The sequence below is a fragment of the Podarcis gaigeae genome, assembly GCF_964106915.1.
Source record: "Podarcis gaigeae genome assembly, chromosome: 13".
NCBI classification, from domain to species: Eukaryota; Metazoa; Chordata; class Lepidosauria; order Squamata; family Lacertidae; genus Podarcis; species Podarcis gaigeae.
The window spans coordinates 1608347-1624785 of record NC_139689.1 but is presented as its reverse complement, the minus strand read 5'-3'; the positions used below and the strand labels follow the sequence as shown (position 1 = coordinate 1624785).

The window sequence follows — 16439 nt, the reverse complement described above, 5'->3', positions numbered from 1 at the left end:
GCAAGAAGAGGGGGGGGAGGGGCTGTTGAGTCCAGCCTCCTGGTCTCCTTTCATGCCCCAGAGGGGAAGCCTGCAAGCTGGATCTGACTCTAGGGGCCCCTCTACCTTCCTGTGGGTTCCAGCACCTGGGACTGGGGACCCTCACTGCCTGGGAGCCTCCAATAGCCATCTTCTCCATGAATGTGTCCTGGCATCGTAGAGCTGGAGGGGATCTCCCAGGGTCATCTAGTCCAACCCCCTGCAAGGCAGAGATGATTTTTTCTAACCCAACGTGGGGCTCGAACCCACGACCCGGAGATCGAGAGTCTTACTCCCCACCCGACCCCCCAGCTATCCTGCCTCGTCCAGCCCTCTTTCAAAGCCGTCCAGGGCACTTGGAACTCAGAAGCTTCCCTGACGCTCCTAGCGAGGCTCGTCGCCCACCCAGGACTCTGCGGTTCTCAACCTGTGAGTCCCCAGATGTGGTTGGACTACAACTCCCATCATCCCTGAGCTCCGGCCTTGCTAGACGGGTGATGGGAGTTGTAGTCCAACCACATCTGGGGACGAAGCCCTCCAAAGGGGGGTGGGGGGTTATCGCTGCCTCCCTATTGAGGCGCCTGGCTGGCAGGGAAACACGGGGGGGGGGTTTCTCCCGCTCCCCCCCCCCGCGAGGAGGGCCGTGGGCTGAGCGGGTGGATTGGGCCCTGATCTCGCCCTCCTTCCGCGCTCTAACCACTGTGCCACGCTGCCTCTCCCTTTCCCTAATGCAGGCCGGTCGGGGCAGAGACCTCGCCCTTCCGAAGGGGCGTGGCTAGCTGGAGACCCTGCGCATAGGCCACGCCCAAGGAGCCCCACAAGGGATCCTCCCCCCAACAGGCAGAGGTTCAACCGGGAGAGCGAGTGGCATTTCCTTCTCCTTTAAGGGCGCCCCGCCCCTTTCCCGGCAACCCCTTCCGAAGGGGCGTGGCTAGCGGAAGACCCCGCCCCTGCGCTTAGGCCACTCCCCCCAACAGGCAGAAGTTCGATCGGGCGGGGTTTCCTTCCCTTTAAGCGCGCCTCGCCCCGCCCCTTTCCCGACAGTCCTCTTCCTAAGGGGCGTGGCTAGCAGGCAGAAGTTCAACCGGTAGAGCGGGCGGGGTTTCCTTCCCCTTTAAGAGCTCCTCGCCCCGCCCCTTTCCCGTCAGCCCCGCGCGGCGCCGTCGTCGTCGTGACGTCACCGCGCTGGCTCCGGTGGGCGGGGCTTCCCGGCGGGCGGCCAAGATGGCGGAGCTGGACCTGCTGGGCTCCATCCTGAGCTCCATGGAGCCGCCGCCGGCGCTGGGCGACCGGGAGGCCAAGCGGGCCAAGGGTGAGGAAGGCGGGAGGGGGGGAGTCCGGGGGGGGGGAGGGAAGCAAGCGCCGCCTCCCCTCGCAGGTAGACTGCGCCGCCCCCTGGAGGCTCCGCCAGAAGAGGCCCGAGGGCGCATGCGCAGCTCCGGGAGGGTGACGTCAAGGTCGCCGCGGGTCAGGCTAGATGACCCTGGAGCCCTTTCCGTCCCTGCAAGGCCCGCTGTCATTGGGGGCTGGGGACACACCATCCCAGCTGCCCCCTGGCTCCCCCCCCCCCAGCAGAAGGAGGAGAGCCCTGCAGCCGGATGAGGCCCAAAGGGGCTCCCCATAGTCCAGCCCCCTGACCTCCCAGAGGCTGACCAGGGACCCCAAGGGGGAATGAAAAAGGGGGGATACACAGGAGATCTTAGGCTTCTCCCTGGCCGCCTTTATCGTGTTTTGTATTTTAGATATCTTTGTTTCAAATTAATAATAATAATAAATTTTATTTGTACCCTGCTCTCCCCAGCCAAGACCGGGCTCAGGGTGGCGAATACCACGTATAAAAACAATTGATTAGAATACAGGGGTACCTGGGGTTACAGACGCTTCAGGTCACAGACTCCGCTAACCCAGAGATAGTGCTTCAGGTTAAGAACTTTGCTTCAGGAGGAGAACAGAAATCGTGCTCCAGCGGCACAGCAGCAGCAGGAGGCCCCATTAGCTAAAGTGGTGCTTCAGGTTAAGAACAGTTTCAGGGTAAGAACGGACCTCCGGAACAAATTAAGTTCTTAACCCGAGGTACCACTGTACAGCTTAAAAAACAAGATTCAAGTACAACATTAATTGAGTGTTGCAAGTGTTTTTGTCCTGTGTTTTCAGATTATAAAGTGTGCTTTGTGGAGTTTTGCAGAGTGGATGGTACATTTGGGGTTTGGGAGAAAAGGCAAGCGAGAGGCCACACGACAGGCGTTTAGAAAGTTGCCGAGGCACCTGGAGAAAGTGGACCCGGGGAAGGGTTTCTCCCTCTCTGCTAACATGGGAACTCGCGGGCACCCCAGAAAGCTGAATAATGCTGGGAGATTCGAGACAGAGGAAAGGAAATCCGTCTTCACACAGCACAGAGAGACTGTGGAACTCCCTCCCTCAGGAGTCAAAGAAGATAATAATAATAATATAATTTTTTATTTATACCCTGCCCATCTGGCTGAGTTTCCCCAGCCACTCTGGGCGGCTCCCAATCAAGTGTTAAAAACAATACAGCGTTAAATATTAAAAACTTCCCTAAACAGGGCTGCCTTCAGATGTCTTTTAAAGAGAAGATAGCTGCTTATTTCCTTCACATCTGAAGGGAGGGTGTTCCACAGGGTGGGCGCCACCACCAATAAGGCCCTCTGCCTGGTTCCCTGTAATCTCACTTCTCGCAGGGAGGGAACCACCAGAAGGCCCTCGGAGCTGGACCTCAGTGTCCGGGCTGAACGATGGGGGTGGAGATGCTCCTTCAGGTCTACTGGGCCTTTGAGGCCGTTTAGGGCTTTCAAGGTCAGCACCAACACTTTGAATTGTGCTCGGAAACGTACTGGGAGCCAATGCAGATCTCTCAGAACTGGTGTTATGTGGTCCCGGCGGCCGCTCCCAGTCACCAGTCTAGGTGCCGCATTCTGGATTAGTTGTAGTTTCCTGGTCACCTTCAAAGGTAGCCCCATGTGGAGCGCATTGTGGTAGTCCATGCAGGAGATAACTAGAGCATGCACCACTCTGGCGAGACAGTCTGTGGGCAGGGAGGGTCTCATCCTGCATACCAGATGGAGCTGGTAGACAGCTGCCCTAGATACAGAACTGACCTTTGCCTCCATGGACAGCGGTGAGTCCAGAATGACTCCCAGGCTGCGCACCTGGTCCTTCAGGGGCACAGTTGCCCCATTCAGGACCAGGGAGTCCCCCACACCCTCCCGCCCCCTCTCCCCCCAGAACAGTAGGGATGAGGGAGAAGCATCTCAAGGGCTCCTAGTAGCCACAAAGGCTCCATCCTCCCTCCATGATGGGCTAGCATTGCCTACTGGGAATTGCAGGAGGGGGCAGCATGGATTGGTGCCCCCATGCCTTGCTTTGGGGCTTCTACAGTCGGAGCATCTGGTCGGCTGCCATGAGAGTGGGATACTGGACCTGGTGGGCCTGATCCAGTGGGATTCTCCTCCCCATTTCCTCCTGGAGAGCTGGAAGGTCTACGGTTTCTCAGTTAGCAAGCGGCTGGACCAGTGGTTCTCAACCTTTTTGGGGGCCATGCCCCACCTAACCCTCTCTAAAATCCTGATGCCCCCTCCTGTGACATATACCGTATTTTTCGCTCTATAAGACGCACCAGACCAAAAGACGCACGTAGTTTTTGGAGGAGGAAAACAAGAAAAAATTTCTCAGAAGCCAGAACAGCAAGAGGGATCGCTGTGCAGTGAAAGCAGCAATTCCTCTTGCTGTTCTGGCTTCTGGGATAGCTGCGCAGCCTGCATTCGCTCCATAAGACGCACACACATTTCCCCTTACTTTTTGGGAGGGAAAAAGTGAGTCTTTTAGAGCAAAAAATACGGTAATTCTTATTATTCAGAAAGTGAACTGGTATTCATGTGGATGAAGCCTGAAAGGCCATTAATAACTCATTCTCAAATTGCCCCCCTTAAAAATCAAATTGCCCCACATTGGGAACCGCAGGGCTGTCCCTGCCCCTGAGTGAATTGGGATCTGGCCCAGAGGCTGCCGTCTTGGAACCAGGAGCAAGTGATCCCTTTCTGGGATCCCCTAAACCACTCACGCACCCCTTTCTGGGAATGGAGTTGAGAGATGACCTAACCAGGGGAGAAAACAGCAAAAACCTGATGAAGAGAGCACAGCAGAGGTTACATTTTCTGAGAATCCTCTGGAAAAACAATCTCTCAAAGGACCTGTTGATGGCATTTTACCATTGCACTGCTGAGAGTGTATTAACTTATGGTCTGTGTGTGTGGTTTGGGAGCTGCACCGTCGGGGGGAAAACAATGCTGTCCAGGGTGGTAAAGACTGCAGAGAGAATAATTGGGTGCCCTCTTCCCACCTTGGATCAAATCTACGCTTCCAGGTGCCATAAGAAAGCGGCAGAGATAGCGCAGGATAGTGCGCACCCCGGAAACGATCTCTTTCAGCTTCTGCCTTCTGGAAGAAGGTCCAGGGTTATAAAGACTAGGACTAGCCGCCTGAGAAACAGTTTCTATCCAAATGCGATTTTGGTTTTAAACGCAGTGTAAGGAGTCTCTATGGGAGTATATTGTATTTATGGGGTATCAGAGTTTTTAGGGGGGCTAACCAGGTTGGGATAGCTGGGATAGCAGGCTTGTTGGTTTTTGAATGTTTTATGTAGATTTTTCAATTTCATTGTTCTGTATGGGACAATGACAATAAAGATTATCGTATCGTATCTCTCCTCTCCCCTCTCTCTCTCTCTCTCTCTCTCTCTCTCTCTCTCCCTTCCCCAGAGCAAACAGCACAGCTGAAGAAGCTTCAAGAGCAAGAGAAGAGGCAGAAAGTCGAGTTCAGGAAGCGGGTGCGTCCTCTGCCCCCCCCCGCCCCCCCCCACAGGGCACAAATCCCCAAACTGCAGGCAGGGGGGGACCAGGGACCACCCTGGCTTCCTCTTGGCCTGCTCACAGATTCCTCTCTCTTCCCCCGCCATACAGATGGAGAAAGAGGTCTCTGATTTCATCCAAGATAGCAGCCAGACCAAGAAGAAGTTCCGGCCCATGAACAAGATTGAGCGCAGTATTCTGTGAGTCCACGGGGGGGGGGGGGGGGCAGGGAAGGGAACAGGTCAGGTGAAATCCAGCCTCCAGGTGAAGCATACCTGACCTTGGCTTGATTTCCGACTTCAAGACGGCCTGAACAGATTGAAGAACTGGGTGAATTGCGAATTTTTATTATTACGGTCGCAGACCAGTTCCAGCTCACTTAAAATATCCAGAAAATCATGAAACACAACAGGAATACACTGAATTGCAATTGGATATAACGGAGACAATTCAGATATAGCGGCAGTTAAAAATACATATTAAATCTTGATCACTAAAATATAACCTAAAATTGTCATTTAAAACCTTAATCGTTTTACTAGTGCAGCTTGTTCCCTAAGTTTTATGGCAGTCGCACAGAATTTGGCCACCCTTAGCGTGATCTCTACATCCTTGTCCTCTACCAGGAGTTTTATACATTGAAGTTCAGACCCATTTGGAGATTTTTGTATAACAGGAGTGATAAATACCGAGCGTATATCCCCATAGAAACGGCAGCGTAACAAGACATGAGAGACAGTTTCTACCTCCATCAAGCCGCAGGGCCAGACTCGTTCCACATATGGTTTACCCTTGAATCTGCCCGAACTGGGTGCAAGCTAGCAAAATGAATTTAAATAGGGGCAAATGTAAGGTTCTGCACTTAGGCAGGAAGAACAAGATGCACAAATATGGGGGGGGCACCTGGCTTACTAGCAGCACATGTGAAAAGGATCCAGGAGTCTTGGTGGACCACAAGCTGAACATGAGCCCACAGTGTGATGCAGCAGCAAAAAAATCGAATGCCGTTCTGGGCTGCATCAACTAGAAGTCTAGTGTCCAGATCACGGGAAATCATATCACTCCTCTCTGCTGCCTTGGTCAGGCCACACCTGGAAACCAATGTCTAATTCTGGGCAGCACAATTTAAGAAGGAGGTTGAGAAGCTGGAATGTTTGCAGAGGAGGAGGTTGGAGCAAGAGGTTCCAGAGTCTGGAAACCAAGCCTTGTGAGGAACAGTTGAGGGAGTTGGGGGTGTTTAGCCTGGAGGACAGGAGTTATGATGGCCATCTTCAAATATCTCAAGGGCATTTGCCAGGAAGATGGAGGAAGATGCTTCAAGTGATGCTGAGGTCCAGCGCCGAGGGCCTTCTGGCAGTTCCCTCATTGCGAGAAGCAAAGCTACAGGGAAACAGGCTGAGGGCCTTCTCGGTGGTGGCGCCCGCCCTGTGGAACACCCTCCCATCAGATGTCAAAGCGATAAACAACTACCTGACATTTAGATGACATCTGAAGGCAGGGAAGTTTTTAATGTGTGACATTTTAATGTATTTTTCATCTTCGTTGGAAGCCGCCCAGTGGGATACAAATAATAAATTATTATTAATAATAAGAAAGGAGATTCTGACTAAACATCAGGAAAACCTTTTCTGAGTGCAAGAGCCCTCTGACAGCGGAAGAGGCTTTTTCAGAAGGTGTTCACCTCCCCTTTGTTGGAGGCTTTTAAACAGAGGGCAGATCGCCCTTTGTCTGGGACGCTTTAGCTGCGATTCCTGCATTGCAGGGGGTTGGACTAGATGACCCTCGGTACCCCTCCCAACGGTGCAATTCTCTGATTCCCATTGTAGGCACGACGTCGTAGAAGTCGCAGGCCTCACCTCCTTCTCCTTTGGTGACGAGGAGGAGTCCCGATACGTCATGATTTTCAAGAAGGCAAGTGGGAGATCCGTCGCTGTCCCCCTTTCACCCCCTTGGGGGTCGCTCCCCATTCCTCCTCTCCGCCCCCTGGAGAGGCCGTGTTCCCGTTCTGACCGCCCCGCCCGCCTCTCTTTCAGGAATTCGCCCCCTCGGACGAAGAGCTGGACGCCTACCGCCGGGGGGAGGAGTGGGACCCCCAGCAGGCCGAGGAGAAACGCCGGCTGAAGGTGGGCAGCTTTCCTCTTGGGGGCCAGGGTTGGGCCTGTTGGGCCAGGATTGCAGTGCCACCCTCGGAGGAGACGCCACCCTGGGGTGCTCCTTGAGGGATTTGCAAACTGTGGAACCAGAGACAGACACCCCAGCGCATAAGAACATTAGAAATTTGGATTTGGAGGCAGCTATGCGGATATGGGATGCGGGTGGCGCTGTGGTCTAAACCACTAACCCTCTTGGGAAAAAGGAAAAAAAGAAATCGCACAACAAATAATGGAGAATGAACAGAAATTAAGTCAAAACCCAAAAAATAAGAAAATAAAAGAAAATATCAAGGTACTACAAGCCCAATACGCAATGCTGATAAATAGAGAGATAGAATGGAAGGTTAAAAGATTGAGACAGAGGAATTTTGAATATGCCAACAAACCAGGGAAGCTTTTAGCGTGGCAATTGAAAAAAAGGAAAGAACAGAGTATAATAAATAAGATAGTGGTGGAAGGAGTAGAGATAAATAAGCCAAAAGAAATAAGGAGAGCCTTTACGGACTTCTATGGAGGACTCTTTAAAAATACAGGAAAAAATATGACGAGAAAAATAGAGAGATATCTAAAATCCAAAAATATTAACAAAATTACTACAGCTGCAAAAGAAGAGTTAAACGCCCCAATCGAGACAGAAGAAATTAAAGCAATAATAACAGACCTTAAAAATGGGAAAGCCCCAGGCCCAGATGGGTTAACCAGTAGATACTATAAAGAGTTGGAATCGGTATTGGTGAATCCACTACAAGAAGTGATGAACAACATTCTTAAGGAAAGAGAAATACCAGAGACGTGGAAGGAGGCATTGATTACACTAACCCCCAAACAAGATTCAGACCTAGAACAAATTAAAAATTATAGACCGATCTCCCTGTTAAACATAGATTATAAGATTTTTACAGGAGTCCTGGCAAGGAGACTAAAAACTGTATTGGTAGAAAGTATTCATAAAGACCAAGCCGGCTTTCTGCCAAGAAGGCAAATGAAAGATAACATAAGGAATGTTATCAATATTATAGAATACTTAACAGAAAGATGCGACAAAGAAGGTTTATTGTTATTTGTGGACGCTGAAAAAGCGTTCGACAATGTAAACTGGGAATTCCTGCTGAAACAACTGGAATATATGGAAGTAGGTACTGAATTTTACAATGGGATAAAAGCAATTTATACCGAACAAAGAGCAAGATTAATAATAAATAATGTGGAGTCGACCGAAATAATAGTAACCAAAGGAACAAGACAAGGATGCCCGCTGTCCCCATTATTATTTATAATGATACTAGAGGTTCTACTTAATTCCATTAGAGATAATAAAGAAATCAAAGGAATCAGGGTCGGTCAACACGAATATAAGACTAAGGCTTTCGCAGACGACCTGGTTGTAACAATGGAAGATCCACTCGACTCAATAAAAGAGGTATTGGCAGAATTTGATCAATATGGGGAAGTAACGGGCTTTAAATTAAATAAAAGGAAAACAAAAATAATAACTAAAAATATGTCGGCAGATAAAATCGAGGAACTACAAAGAGAAACAGAAATAGAAGTAACCAAAAAAGTGAAATATCTGGGCATATGGGTAACGTCTAAGAACATAGATTTATTTAAAAACAACTATGAAACAATGTGGAAAAGAGTCAAAAAAGATATAGAAACGTGGGGCAGACTTAAACTGTCATTCTGGGGTAGAATAGCCACAATTAAAATGTCGGTACTTCCAAGAATACTATTTTATTTTCAAAACATCCCGGTGATCAAAGGCACAAAAATATTCAAAACCTGGCACAGGGAGATTTCCAAATTTATCTGGCAGGGAAGGAAGCCGAGAATAAAATTTAAACTATTAACGGATATTAAAGAAAGAGGAGGCTTCGCCCTGCCAGACTTGAAATTATATTTTGAGGCATCATGCCTGTGCTGGGTCAAAACATGGATAAAACTAGAAGAGGCGGAAGTGCTAGACTTAGAAGGCCACGATAATCGATTCGGGTGGCACGCATACTTGTGGCATGAGAGGAAGAAAGTGCACAAAGAATTTGGAAATCACATCTTCAGGGGCCCTCTAATGGAAGTGTGGGAAAGGTACAGAGATGTTTTGGAACCTAAAACGCCACAATGGCTGTCACCACTAGAAGCTATGGTGGTTAAAAAGAGCGATAGGAGAGCTAAATGGGTAACTTACGAACAACTATTAATGAAGGAGGAAGGAAAGTGGAAAATGAGGCCGTACGACCAGGTTAAGTCCCAAGTGTATGACTGGCTGCATTACCATCAGATAAACGGAATGTTTAGGAAAGATGTTAAAGATAAAGGTTATGCTGACAAGAGTTCTAGATTTCAAAACGAGATTTTGGAAAATAATACAAAAACTCTGTCCAAAATGTATAAACAATTATTGGATTGGAACCTAGTTGACGAGGAAGTTAAGGCAGTAATGATACATTGGGCTAGAGATCTGGGTCGCAATATCTATTTCGAAGAGTGGGAAAAACTCTGGAACCAACACCTTAAATTTACGGCCTGTGTGTTATTAAAAGAGAACCTAATGAAAATGTTCTATCGCTGGTATCTGACCCCTGCAAAACTAGCAAGAATGTACGGATCTAGCAATAAATGTTGGAAGTGCAGGGAAAAGGAGGGAACTTTCTACCATATGTGGTGGGAATGCCAAAAGGTTAAAGGGTTTTGGGAGAGTATATATAATGAAATGAAGAAAATGTTAAAATATACCTTTGTTAAAAGACCGGAGGCGTTCCTGCTGGGTCTGGTGGGAAGGGAGATCAAGAAGAAAGATCATAAGCTATTCCAATATGCAACAACAGCAGCAAGGGTCTTAATAGCCAAAAATTGGAAATTAGAGGGTATACCGTCATTGGAGGATTGGAGATCGAAATTATTAGAATATGCGGAGATGGACAGGTTGACAGGAAAAATCAGATACATAAAGGATCAGAGGTTTGTCAAAGACTGGGAAAGTTTCACAAAATATCTGGAAAATCTAATTGATGATCAGATAACTCTGGTGGGTTTCAAAGATGCTCTGTAAGAGGTAAAGGGTAATGTCCAAAAGGAAATGTACAAATGGAAATGACTTATGGCATTACAAACAAAGAAACGCAGAAATAATGTTTATTAGTAGTATGGACGATTCGTGGTAAGACTGAAGGAAGTCATCTTATAGAATATGTAGAGAATTGTTATGTTTGTTTGTATTTTGATTTTGTAAACCAATAAAAATTATGCACACACACAAAAAAAAATAAACCACTAACCCTCTTGGGCTTGCCGATCAGAAGGTCGGCGGTTCGAATCCCCGCAATGACGGGGTGAGCTCCTGTTGATCGGTCCCTGCTCCTGCCCACCTAGCAGTTCAAAAGCACGTCAAAGTGCAAGTAGATAAATAGGTACCGCTCCGGTGGGAAGGTAAATGGCGTTTTCGTGCGCTGCTCTGGTTCGCCAGAAGCGGCTTAGTCCTGCTGGCCACGTGACCCGGAACTGGACGCCGGCTCCCTCAGCCAGTAAAGCGAGATGAGTGCCGCAACCCCACAGTCGGCCACGACTGGACCTAATGGTCAGGGGTCCCTTTAGCTTTACCTTATGCTTCTAAATACCAGTTTATTTAGGGTGGGAGAGGGATGCTCTGAATGCTTTGATCCTGCTTGTAGGTTTTCCATCATGGGTCCCTGTGAGGAGAGAGAGAGAAGAGATGCTCTTTGCTTAAGGATTCTTCCTGCACTCTTTTTGTTGCCTTATCCTTTCCTGGGATGTCCAGCCATCGGGCCCAGCAGCCAATAATAATAATAATAATAATAATAATAATAATCCCTCTCCTCTCCCTTTTGACTTTAAACATATTATTCTCTAACATCACATATTTAAATCCTAAGCCTATCTGATATTTGCAAGTTTTTCCAATGAAGTTATCTTAACATATTTAACTAGATAGTCTTTGAATTTCATCCATTCCTCCTGGTACTCCTCCTCCTTCAGGTCGCGGACTCTTCCGGTCAGGTCAGCTAGCTCCGAAAAGTCCATCATCTTCATCTGTCATTCCTCCACTGTTGGGACTTCTTGTGATTGCCAATTCTTAGCTAGCAAAATTCTAGCTGCAGTTGTGGCATACAGAAACAATCTAACATCTTTTTTGGGCTGTTCCAATCCTATTATTCCAAGAAGAAAGGCCCCTGGTTTCTTATAAATGTACATTTCAACATTTTCCCCAATTCATTATAAATCTTCTCCCAGAAGACTTGGGGCAGGTCCACCACATGTGATAAAAGCTACCCTCCTCCCTGTGATCTTGGGAGGAAGGGCGGCACGTGAAAAGAAGGACGGAGGAGTCCAGGATGAAGCAGTCGCTGTGACAAACGCACCACGCAGGCCCCATAAATTTGGCTACCGGGACGAATCGCTTGCCCCTCCAAGCGCCGTGGGGTGGGCAGGTGTGGGGCTGGGAGCTGCTTCCATTAGGTTAATTTGATTTTGAATTGGTTTTAGAATGAATTGATTTTAGAACGCTGTGTTACTTTTATTCTTGTCCGGCTCTGAGTCCGGCTTTGGCTAGGGAGGTCGAGATATACCGTATTTTTCGTTCTATAGGACGCACATTTTCCCCTCCAAAAATGAAGGGGAAATGTGTGTGCGTCCTATAGAGCGAATGCAGGCTGCACCGCTAAGCCCAAAGCCAGAACAGGAAGACGGAGCACTGCGGAGGGCTCCGTCTCGCTGCTCTAGCTTGGGGACGGCTGCACGCACAGCCTCTCCTGGGCAGCGGGGTGTCTTCACCCCGCTGTCCTGCAGAAGCTAGCAAGGCTGTTCCCAAGCCAGAACAGCGAGACGGAGGGCTCCGTCTCGCTGCTCTAGCTTGGGGACGGCTGCGCGCAAAGCCTCTCCTGGGCAGCGGGGTGTCTTCACCCCGCTGTCCTGCAGAAGCTGGCAAGGCTGTTCCCAAGCCAGAACAGCGCACAAAGCCTCTGCAGGGCAGCGGGGCGCTGCGCTCCAAAGGCTTCAGGGATCTTTGAGGCTGGCGGTGGGGGAAAGCAGCGCTTCCCCCCACCGCCAGCCCCACAAGCTCTGGTGAATGTACCTTGAACACACCTTGTTTTAGAGGGGGAGAGCAAGAAAAAAAACATTTCCCTGTTCTCCCCCTCCTATGGTCCGGTGCGTCCTATGGAGTGAAAAATATGGCAAATAAAATTTTATTGATTATTCCCTTCTGTCTCTCGCCCCTTCGTGGCTTCTGCCCCGCAGGAACTGGCTCAGCGGCAGGCGGAAGAGGAAGCCCTGAAAGGTCCCACGGTGGTCAACCCCAACACCGACTACAAGGACAGGTACAGCCACCTGATTGGGAAGGTGGCTGCCAAGGACGCCGCGCACACCATGGAGGCCAACAAGGCCTACGGCTGCGGTGAGTCGGCCGGGGGGGGGGGGCGGGTTGACACTCCTGGTTGGCTCCCCCAGACCCAGAGGGACATCCGCAGCAAGAGCAGCCTGGACTGGCCCCTCCAGGGCACCCCTAGCTGTGCGCAGGGTGCTATCCCTCAAGAATCCTTGGGTCCACGGCACCCGCGGGAAACAATCTCCGGCCGTCCCCCTGCGTTTTAGAGCACGGCTTCCTTCTTTCTTGCTCCAGTGTGGTTTTCTCTGAATCCCTACCTGCTGAGACCCTCCCTGCCCACGGACTGTCTGGCCAGAGTGGTGCATGCTCTGGTTATCTCCCGCTTGGACTACTGCCATGCGCTCTATGTGGGGCTACCTTTGAAGGGCACCCGGAAATCGCAATTAATCCAGAATGCAGCAGCTAGACTGGGGACTGAGACCATATAACATCGGTCTTGAAAGACCTACATTGGCTCCCAGGACACTTCTGAGCACAATTCAAAGTGTTGGTGCTGACCTTGAAAGCCCTAAACGGCCTCGGTCCAGTATACCTGAAGGAGCGTCTCCACCCCCATCGTTCTGCCCGGACGCTGAGGTCCAGCTCTGAGGGCCTTCTGGCAGTTCCCTCACTGTGAGAAGCCACGTTACAGGGAACCAGGCAGAGGGCCTTCTCGGTGGTGGCTCCCGCCCTGTGGAACACCCTCCCAGCAGATGTGAAGGAAATAAGCAGCTATCCTATCTGTAAAAGACATCTGAAGGCAGCCCTGTTTAGGGAAGCTTTTAATGTTTGATGCATTACAATATTTTAATATTTCGTTGGAAGCTGCCCAAAGTGGCTGGGGAAGCTCAGTCAGATGGGCAGGGTATAAATAAAAAAATTATTGTTATTATTATTAACGGCACCGACTTCTAGTCGGCTGAGCTAGATCCCTTGTATCAACCAGAAAATAAGGATACGGATTTGTGGTAGGAAAAACAGCAAAGGGGGTAGTGTAGGGGGGATGGGGGGATATAGAACCGCCCTGAGATCTACAGATATGGGGCAGTAAACATATTTAATAAATATTATTATTATTAATAGAAGAAGAAATGTCTTTACACAGCACACAGCTGAACTGTGGAACTCCCCAACTTGGAGCGCTTTAAAAGAGGATTAGACAGATTCATGGAGGAGGAGAGAGCTATGGATGGCTGCTAGCTGCAATAGCTATTGCTCTGTCTGTATAGTCAGAGGCAGGGATGCTTCCAAGTACAGTACCAGTTGCTGGAAACCACAGGAGGGAAGAAAGTGCTCATGGGCTCGAATCCTGCTTTGGGGCAGCAGGTTGGCCACTGTGAGAACAAGATTCCGGGGTCTTTGGGCCCCCTTGGGCCTGTTCTTAAACCATGAAAGAGGAGGGAAAGCATTGCAGACGGAGCTTTAGAGCAGATAATAATAATAATAATAATAATAATAATAATAATAATAATAATAATACATTTTATGTATACCCCGCCCTCCCCAGCCAAGACCGGGCTCAGGGCGGCTAACACCAGGTATAAAAACAACTGATTAAAATACAACTTAAAAAACAAGATTAAAATACAACACTGAAATGCAGAAACTCATTTCAGCAGGATCTCAAAAACTTTTTTGGGGATGAAAACGCCGAGTCTTCACCAAGGCCAACTGTCCAGACTGGTCCTACATGGGCCAGAAAAAGCCAGGGAAGTCGCCAAATAGGAGTTCCATCACGGAAGGGAAAAAGGAAAGAGGGGAAGGGATCAAATTGATTCCCAGCTAAAGTCCAGGTGGAACAACTCTGTCTTACAGGCCCTGTGGAAAGAAATCAGATCCTGCAGGGCCCTGGTCTCATGAGGCAGAGCACTCCACCAGGCTGGAGCCATCACTGAGGATGCCCTGGCTCTGGTTGAGGCTAATCTGACTTCCTTAGAGCCTAGGGTGTTGCTATTTATGGACCTTAAGGCCCTCCACGGGGCACTGAGAACATGGTGCGCCTTCCGGGTGTTGGGAATTGTAGTCCAGAACACCAGCAAGGCTCTCCACCTTCTCAATGCCTGCTCTGAGAGGCTCCTGTGTTCTTCGAATTGGGCTGAATTGGACCTGCCTGGTTGGGCTGGGCGATTCTCCGCCTTTTATTAAGTCTTTTTCATAATATGACCAAAAAAAGACCCACCTGAATAAATGCAGAGTCCTCTCAGAGGTCGATCTTTGCCAGGCTGGCGAATTCTTGACGTCCCTCTCCCCTCGCAGTTCCCGTCGCCAACAAGAGAGACACGCGCTCCATCGAGGAGGCCATGAACGAGATCCGGGCCAAGAAGCAGCGCCTCCGCCAGACCGAGGACGAGGGCCCCGCTCCGCCCGCCAGCAGCTTGTAGGGATCGGGGCCGCCGGCAGCGGCCGGGCTTGCTCCCCGCCGGGTGATTTCAGGGACTCGCCTCCAGAGCTGGCGCTGCTGCTGCTGCTACTTCTGTGGAACCCACCTGGGGGCTCCCCAGAGCGGATTAGGAGGGGGACCCCCACGAAACATCCCTCCCTCTCCTCCCTAGGTGTACCCCAGCCCTTTTGAGTAGTTGACCCCTAGCCTAGGGTGGCGTTAGCATGCCGGCGGGCGAGGAGGAGGGTTTGTAAAAGTTTTTATATTCTGCGTGTGAGAAAAGGGGCTGAGACGATTGTAGCAAGGTGGGAGTGTGTTAAGAGAACAAATAATATATCCCCCCCCCAAAAAAAAACACCACCACAATTCCCTTTTTGTGTGCTGTTCAGACCTCCAGAACTGAAGTTGCCCCTTTTAATCCTGTAGTGTGCTTCCCCCACCTTGCACTGAAGCCCCCCACCCTTACCTCTCCCCCATCTTAAAACTCCCCTCCACCCCAGTTTTTATTACCACTGTAGTACCACTCTCATCCACCAGAGAGGGCATCCCTCTGAGCTGCAGTACTCCCTGCATCCCACCAGGGGGAGCAACCGAGTTGCAGTGCCACGGCCAACTGGAAGACCTTAACAGGGTGCAGGACAGCGGAGCCCCCTTTGACCCGCTGTGGGGTGGGAAAGCAAAGGGGCCCGTTTGCCCCCGTATCCGCATTGCGGGGAGGGGCCCTTGCTGCGTTTGACAAGAGGGTCCCTTCCGTCTTTGGGGCGTCGAGGCCGAAGCCTAACTGTCTTCCCTTTGGATCTTCTCCTAACGTCCCTGCCAGGTCTGGAGTTTTTATTCAGTGTGTAAATATTTAAGAAATTTCTGTTTGCCTGCCTTCCCGCTATGGGGAGCCGATGCCCCCATTGCACACCCCACTCCCTGCTCCCACGTGTCACAGGCTCCCAAGGGGGCCTGGTTGTGTGGATGCTGGAGCCGGGGAGACGCCATCAGGGGTGTTTGGGCAGAGGGCTATATATTTGTGTGGACAACATTAAATGCTTGTTTTGGATGCTGTCTTGCCTCTGCCTTTTCTCCATGTCAAGAGCGAGAACTTCACAGCCCCCTGGAAGCTTTTGATGTTTGGGAGGGGGGAGTTTAGAGGGGAGATAAAAAAAGCGCTCCCAGGGATGCAGGTAGCGCTGTGGGTTAAACCACAGGGCCTAGGGTTTGCCGATCAGAAGGTTGGCTGTTCGAATCCCCGCGAGGGGGTGAGCTCCCGTTGCTCGGTCCCTGCTCCTGCCAACCAAGCAGCTTGAAAGCACGTCAAAGTGCAAGTAGATAAATAGGTACCACTCTGGCGGGAAGGTAAATGGCGTTTCTGTGCGCTGCTCTGGTTCACCAGAAGCGGCTTAGTCATGCTGGCCACATGACCCGGAAGCTGTACGCCGGCTCCCTCAGCCAGTAAAGCGAGATGAGCGCCGCAACCCCAGAGTCGGCCACGACTGGACCTAATGGTCAGGGGTCCCTTTACCTTTACCTAAATAAGCGCTTAAAAGTGTATATGACCACTGGAACTCAAGGCTGTTCAATGAAGTTCGTGGGCAACAAGGGGCAAGGGCATGTTTTTACATGAGTAGAATGTGTGTTTTTATTTAAAATATATC

At 50.1% G+C, this 16439-nt stretch overlaps 1 protein-coding gene across 1 annotated transcript; it reads left to right on the top strand.

Moving 5' to 3' along the window:
- Positions 1–1099: 1099 nt before the first annotated feature.
- On the top strand, positions 1100–15849 carry SPAG7 (sperm associated antigen 7). Its single transcript, XM_083707158.1, has 7 exons — positions 1100–1330; positions 4794–4861; positions 4995–5083; positions 6710–6794; positions 6917–7006; positions 12290–12446; positions 14673–15849. Exons 1-7 carry the CDS (start codon positions 1243–1245, stop codon positions 14795–14797), a joined length of 702 nt encoding a protein of 233 aa, XP_083563284.1. The 5' UTR covers positions 1100–1242; the 3' UTR covers positions 14798–15849.
- Positions 15850–16439: the final 590 nt, after the last annotated feature.

Bases quoted from the DNA above. Each gene is read 5' to 3' on its own strand.
- SPAG7 (XM_083707158.1), top strand. From the start codon at position 1,243: ATGGCGGAGCTGGACCTGCTGGGCTCCATCCTGAGCTCCATGGAGCCG. The intron at 4,862-4,994 runs GTGCGTCCTCTG...CCCGCCATACAG, and splicing joins AAGTCGAGTTCAGGAAGCGG to ATGGAGAAAGAGGTCTCTGA. The intron at 6,795-6,916 runs GCAAGTGGGAGA...CCTCTCTTTCAG, and splicing joins ACGTCATGATTTTCAAGAAG to GAATTCGCCCCCTCGGACGA.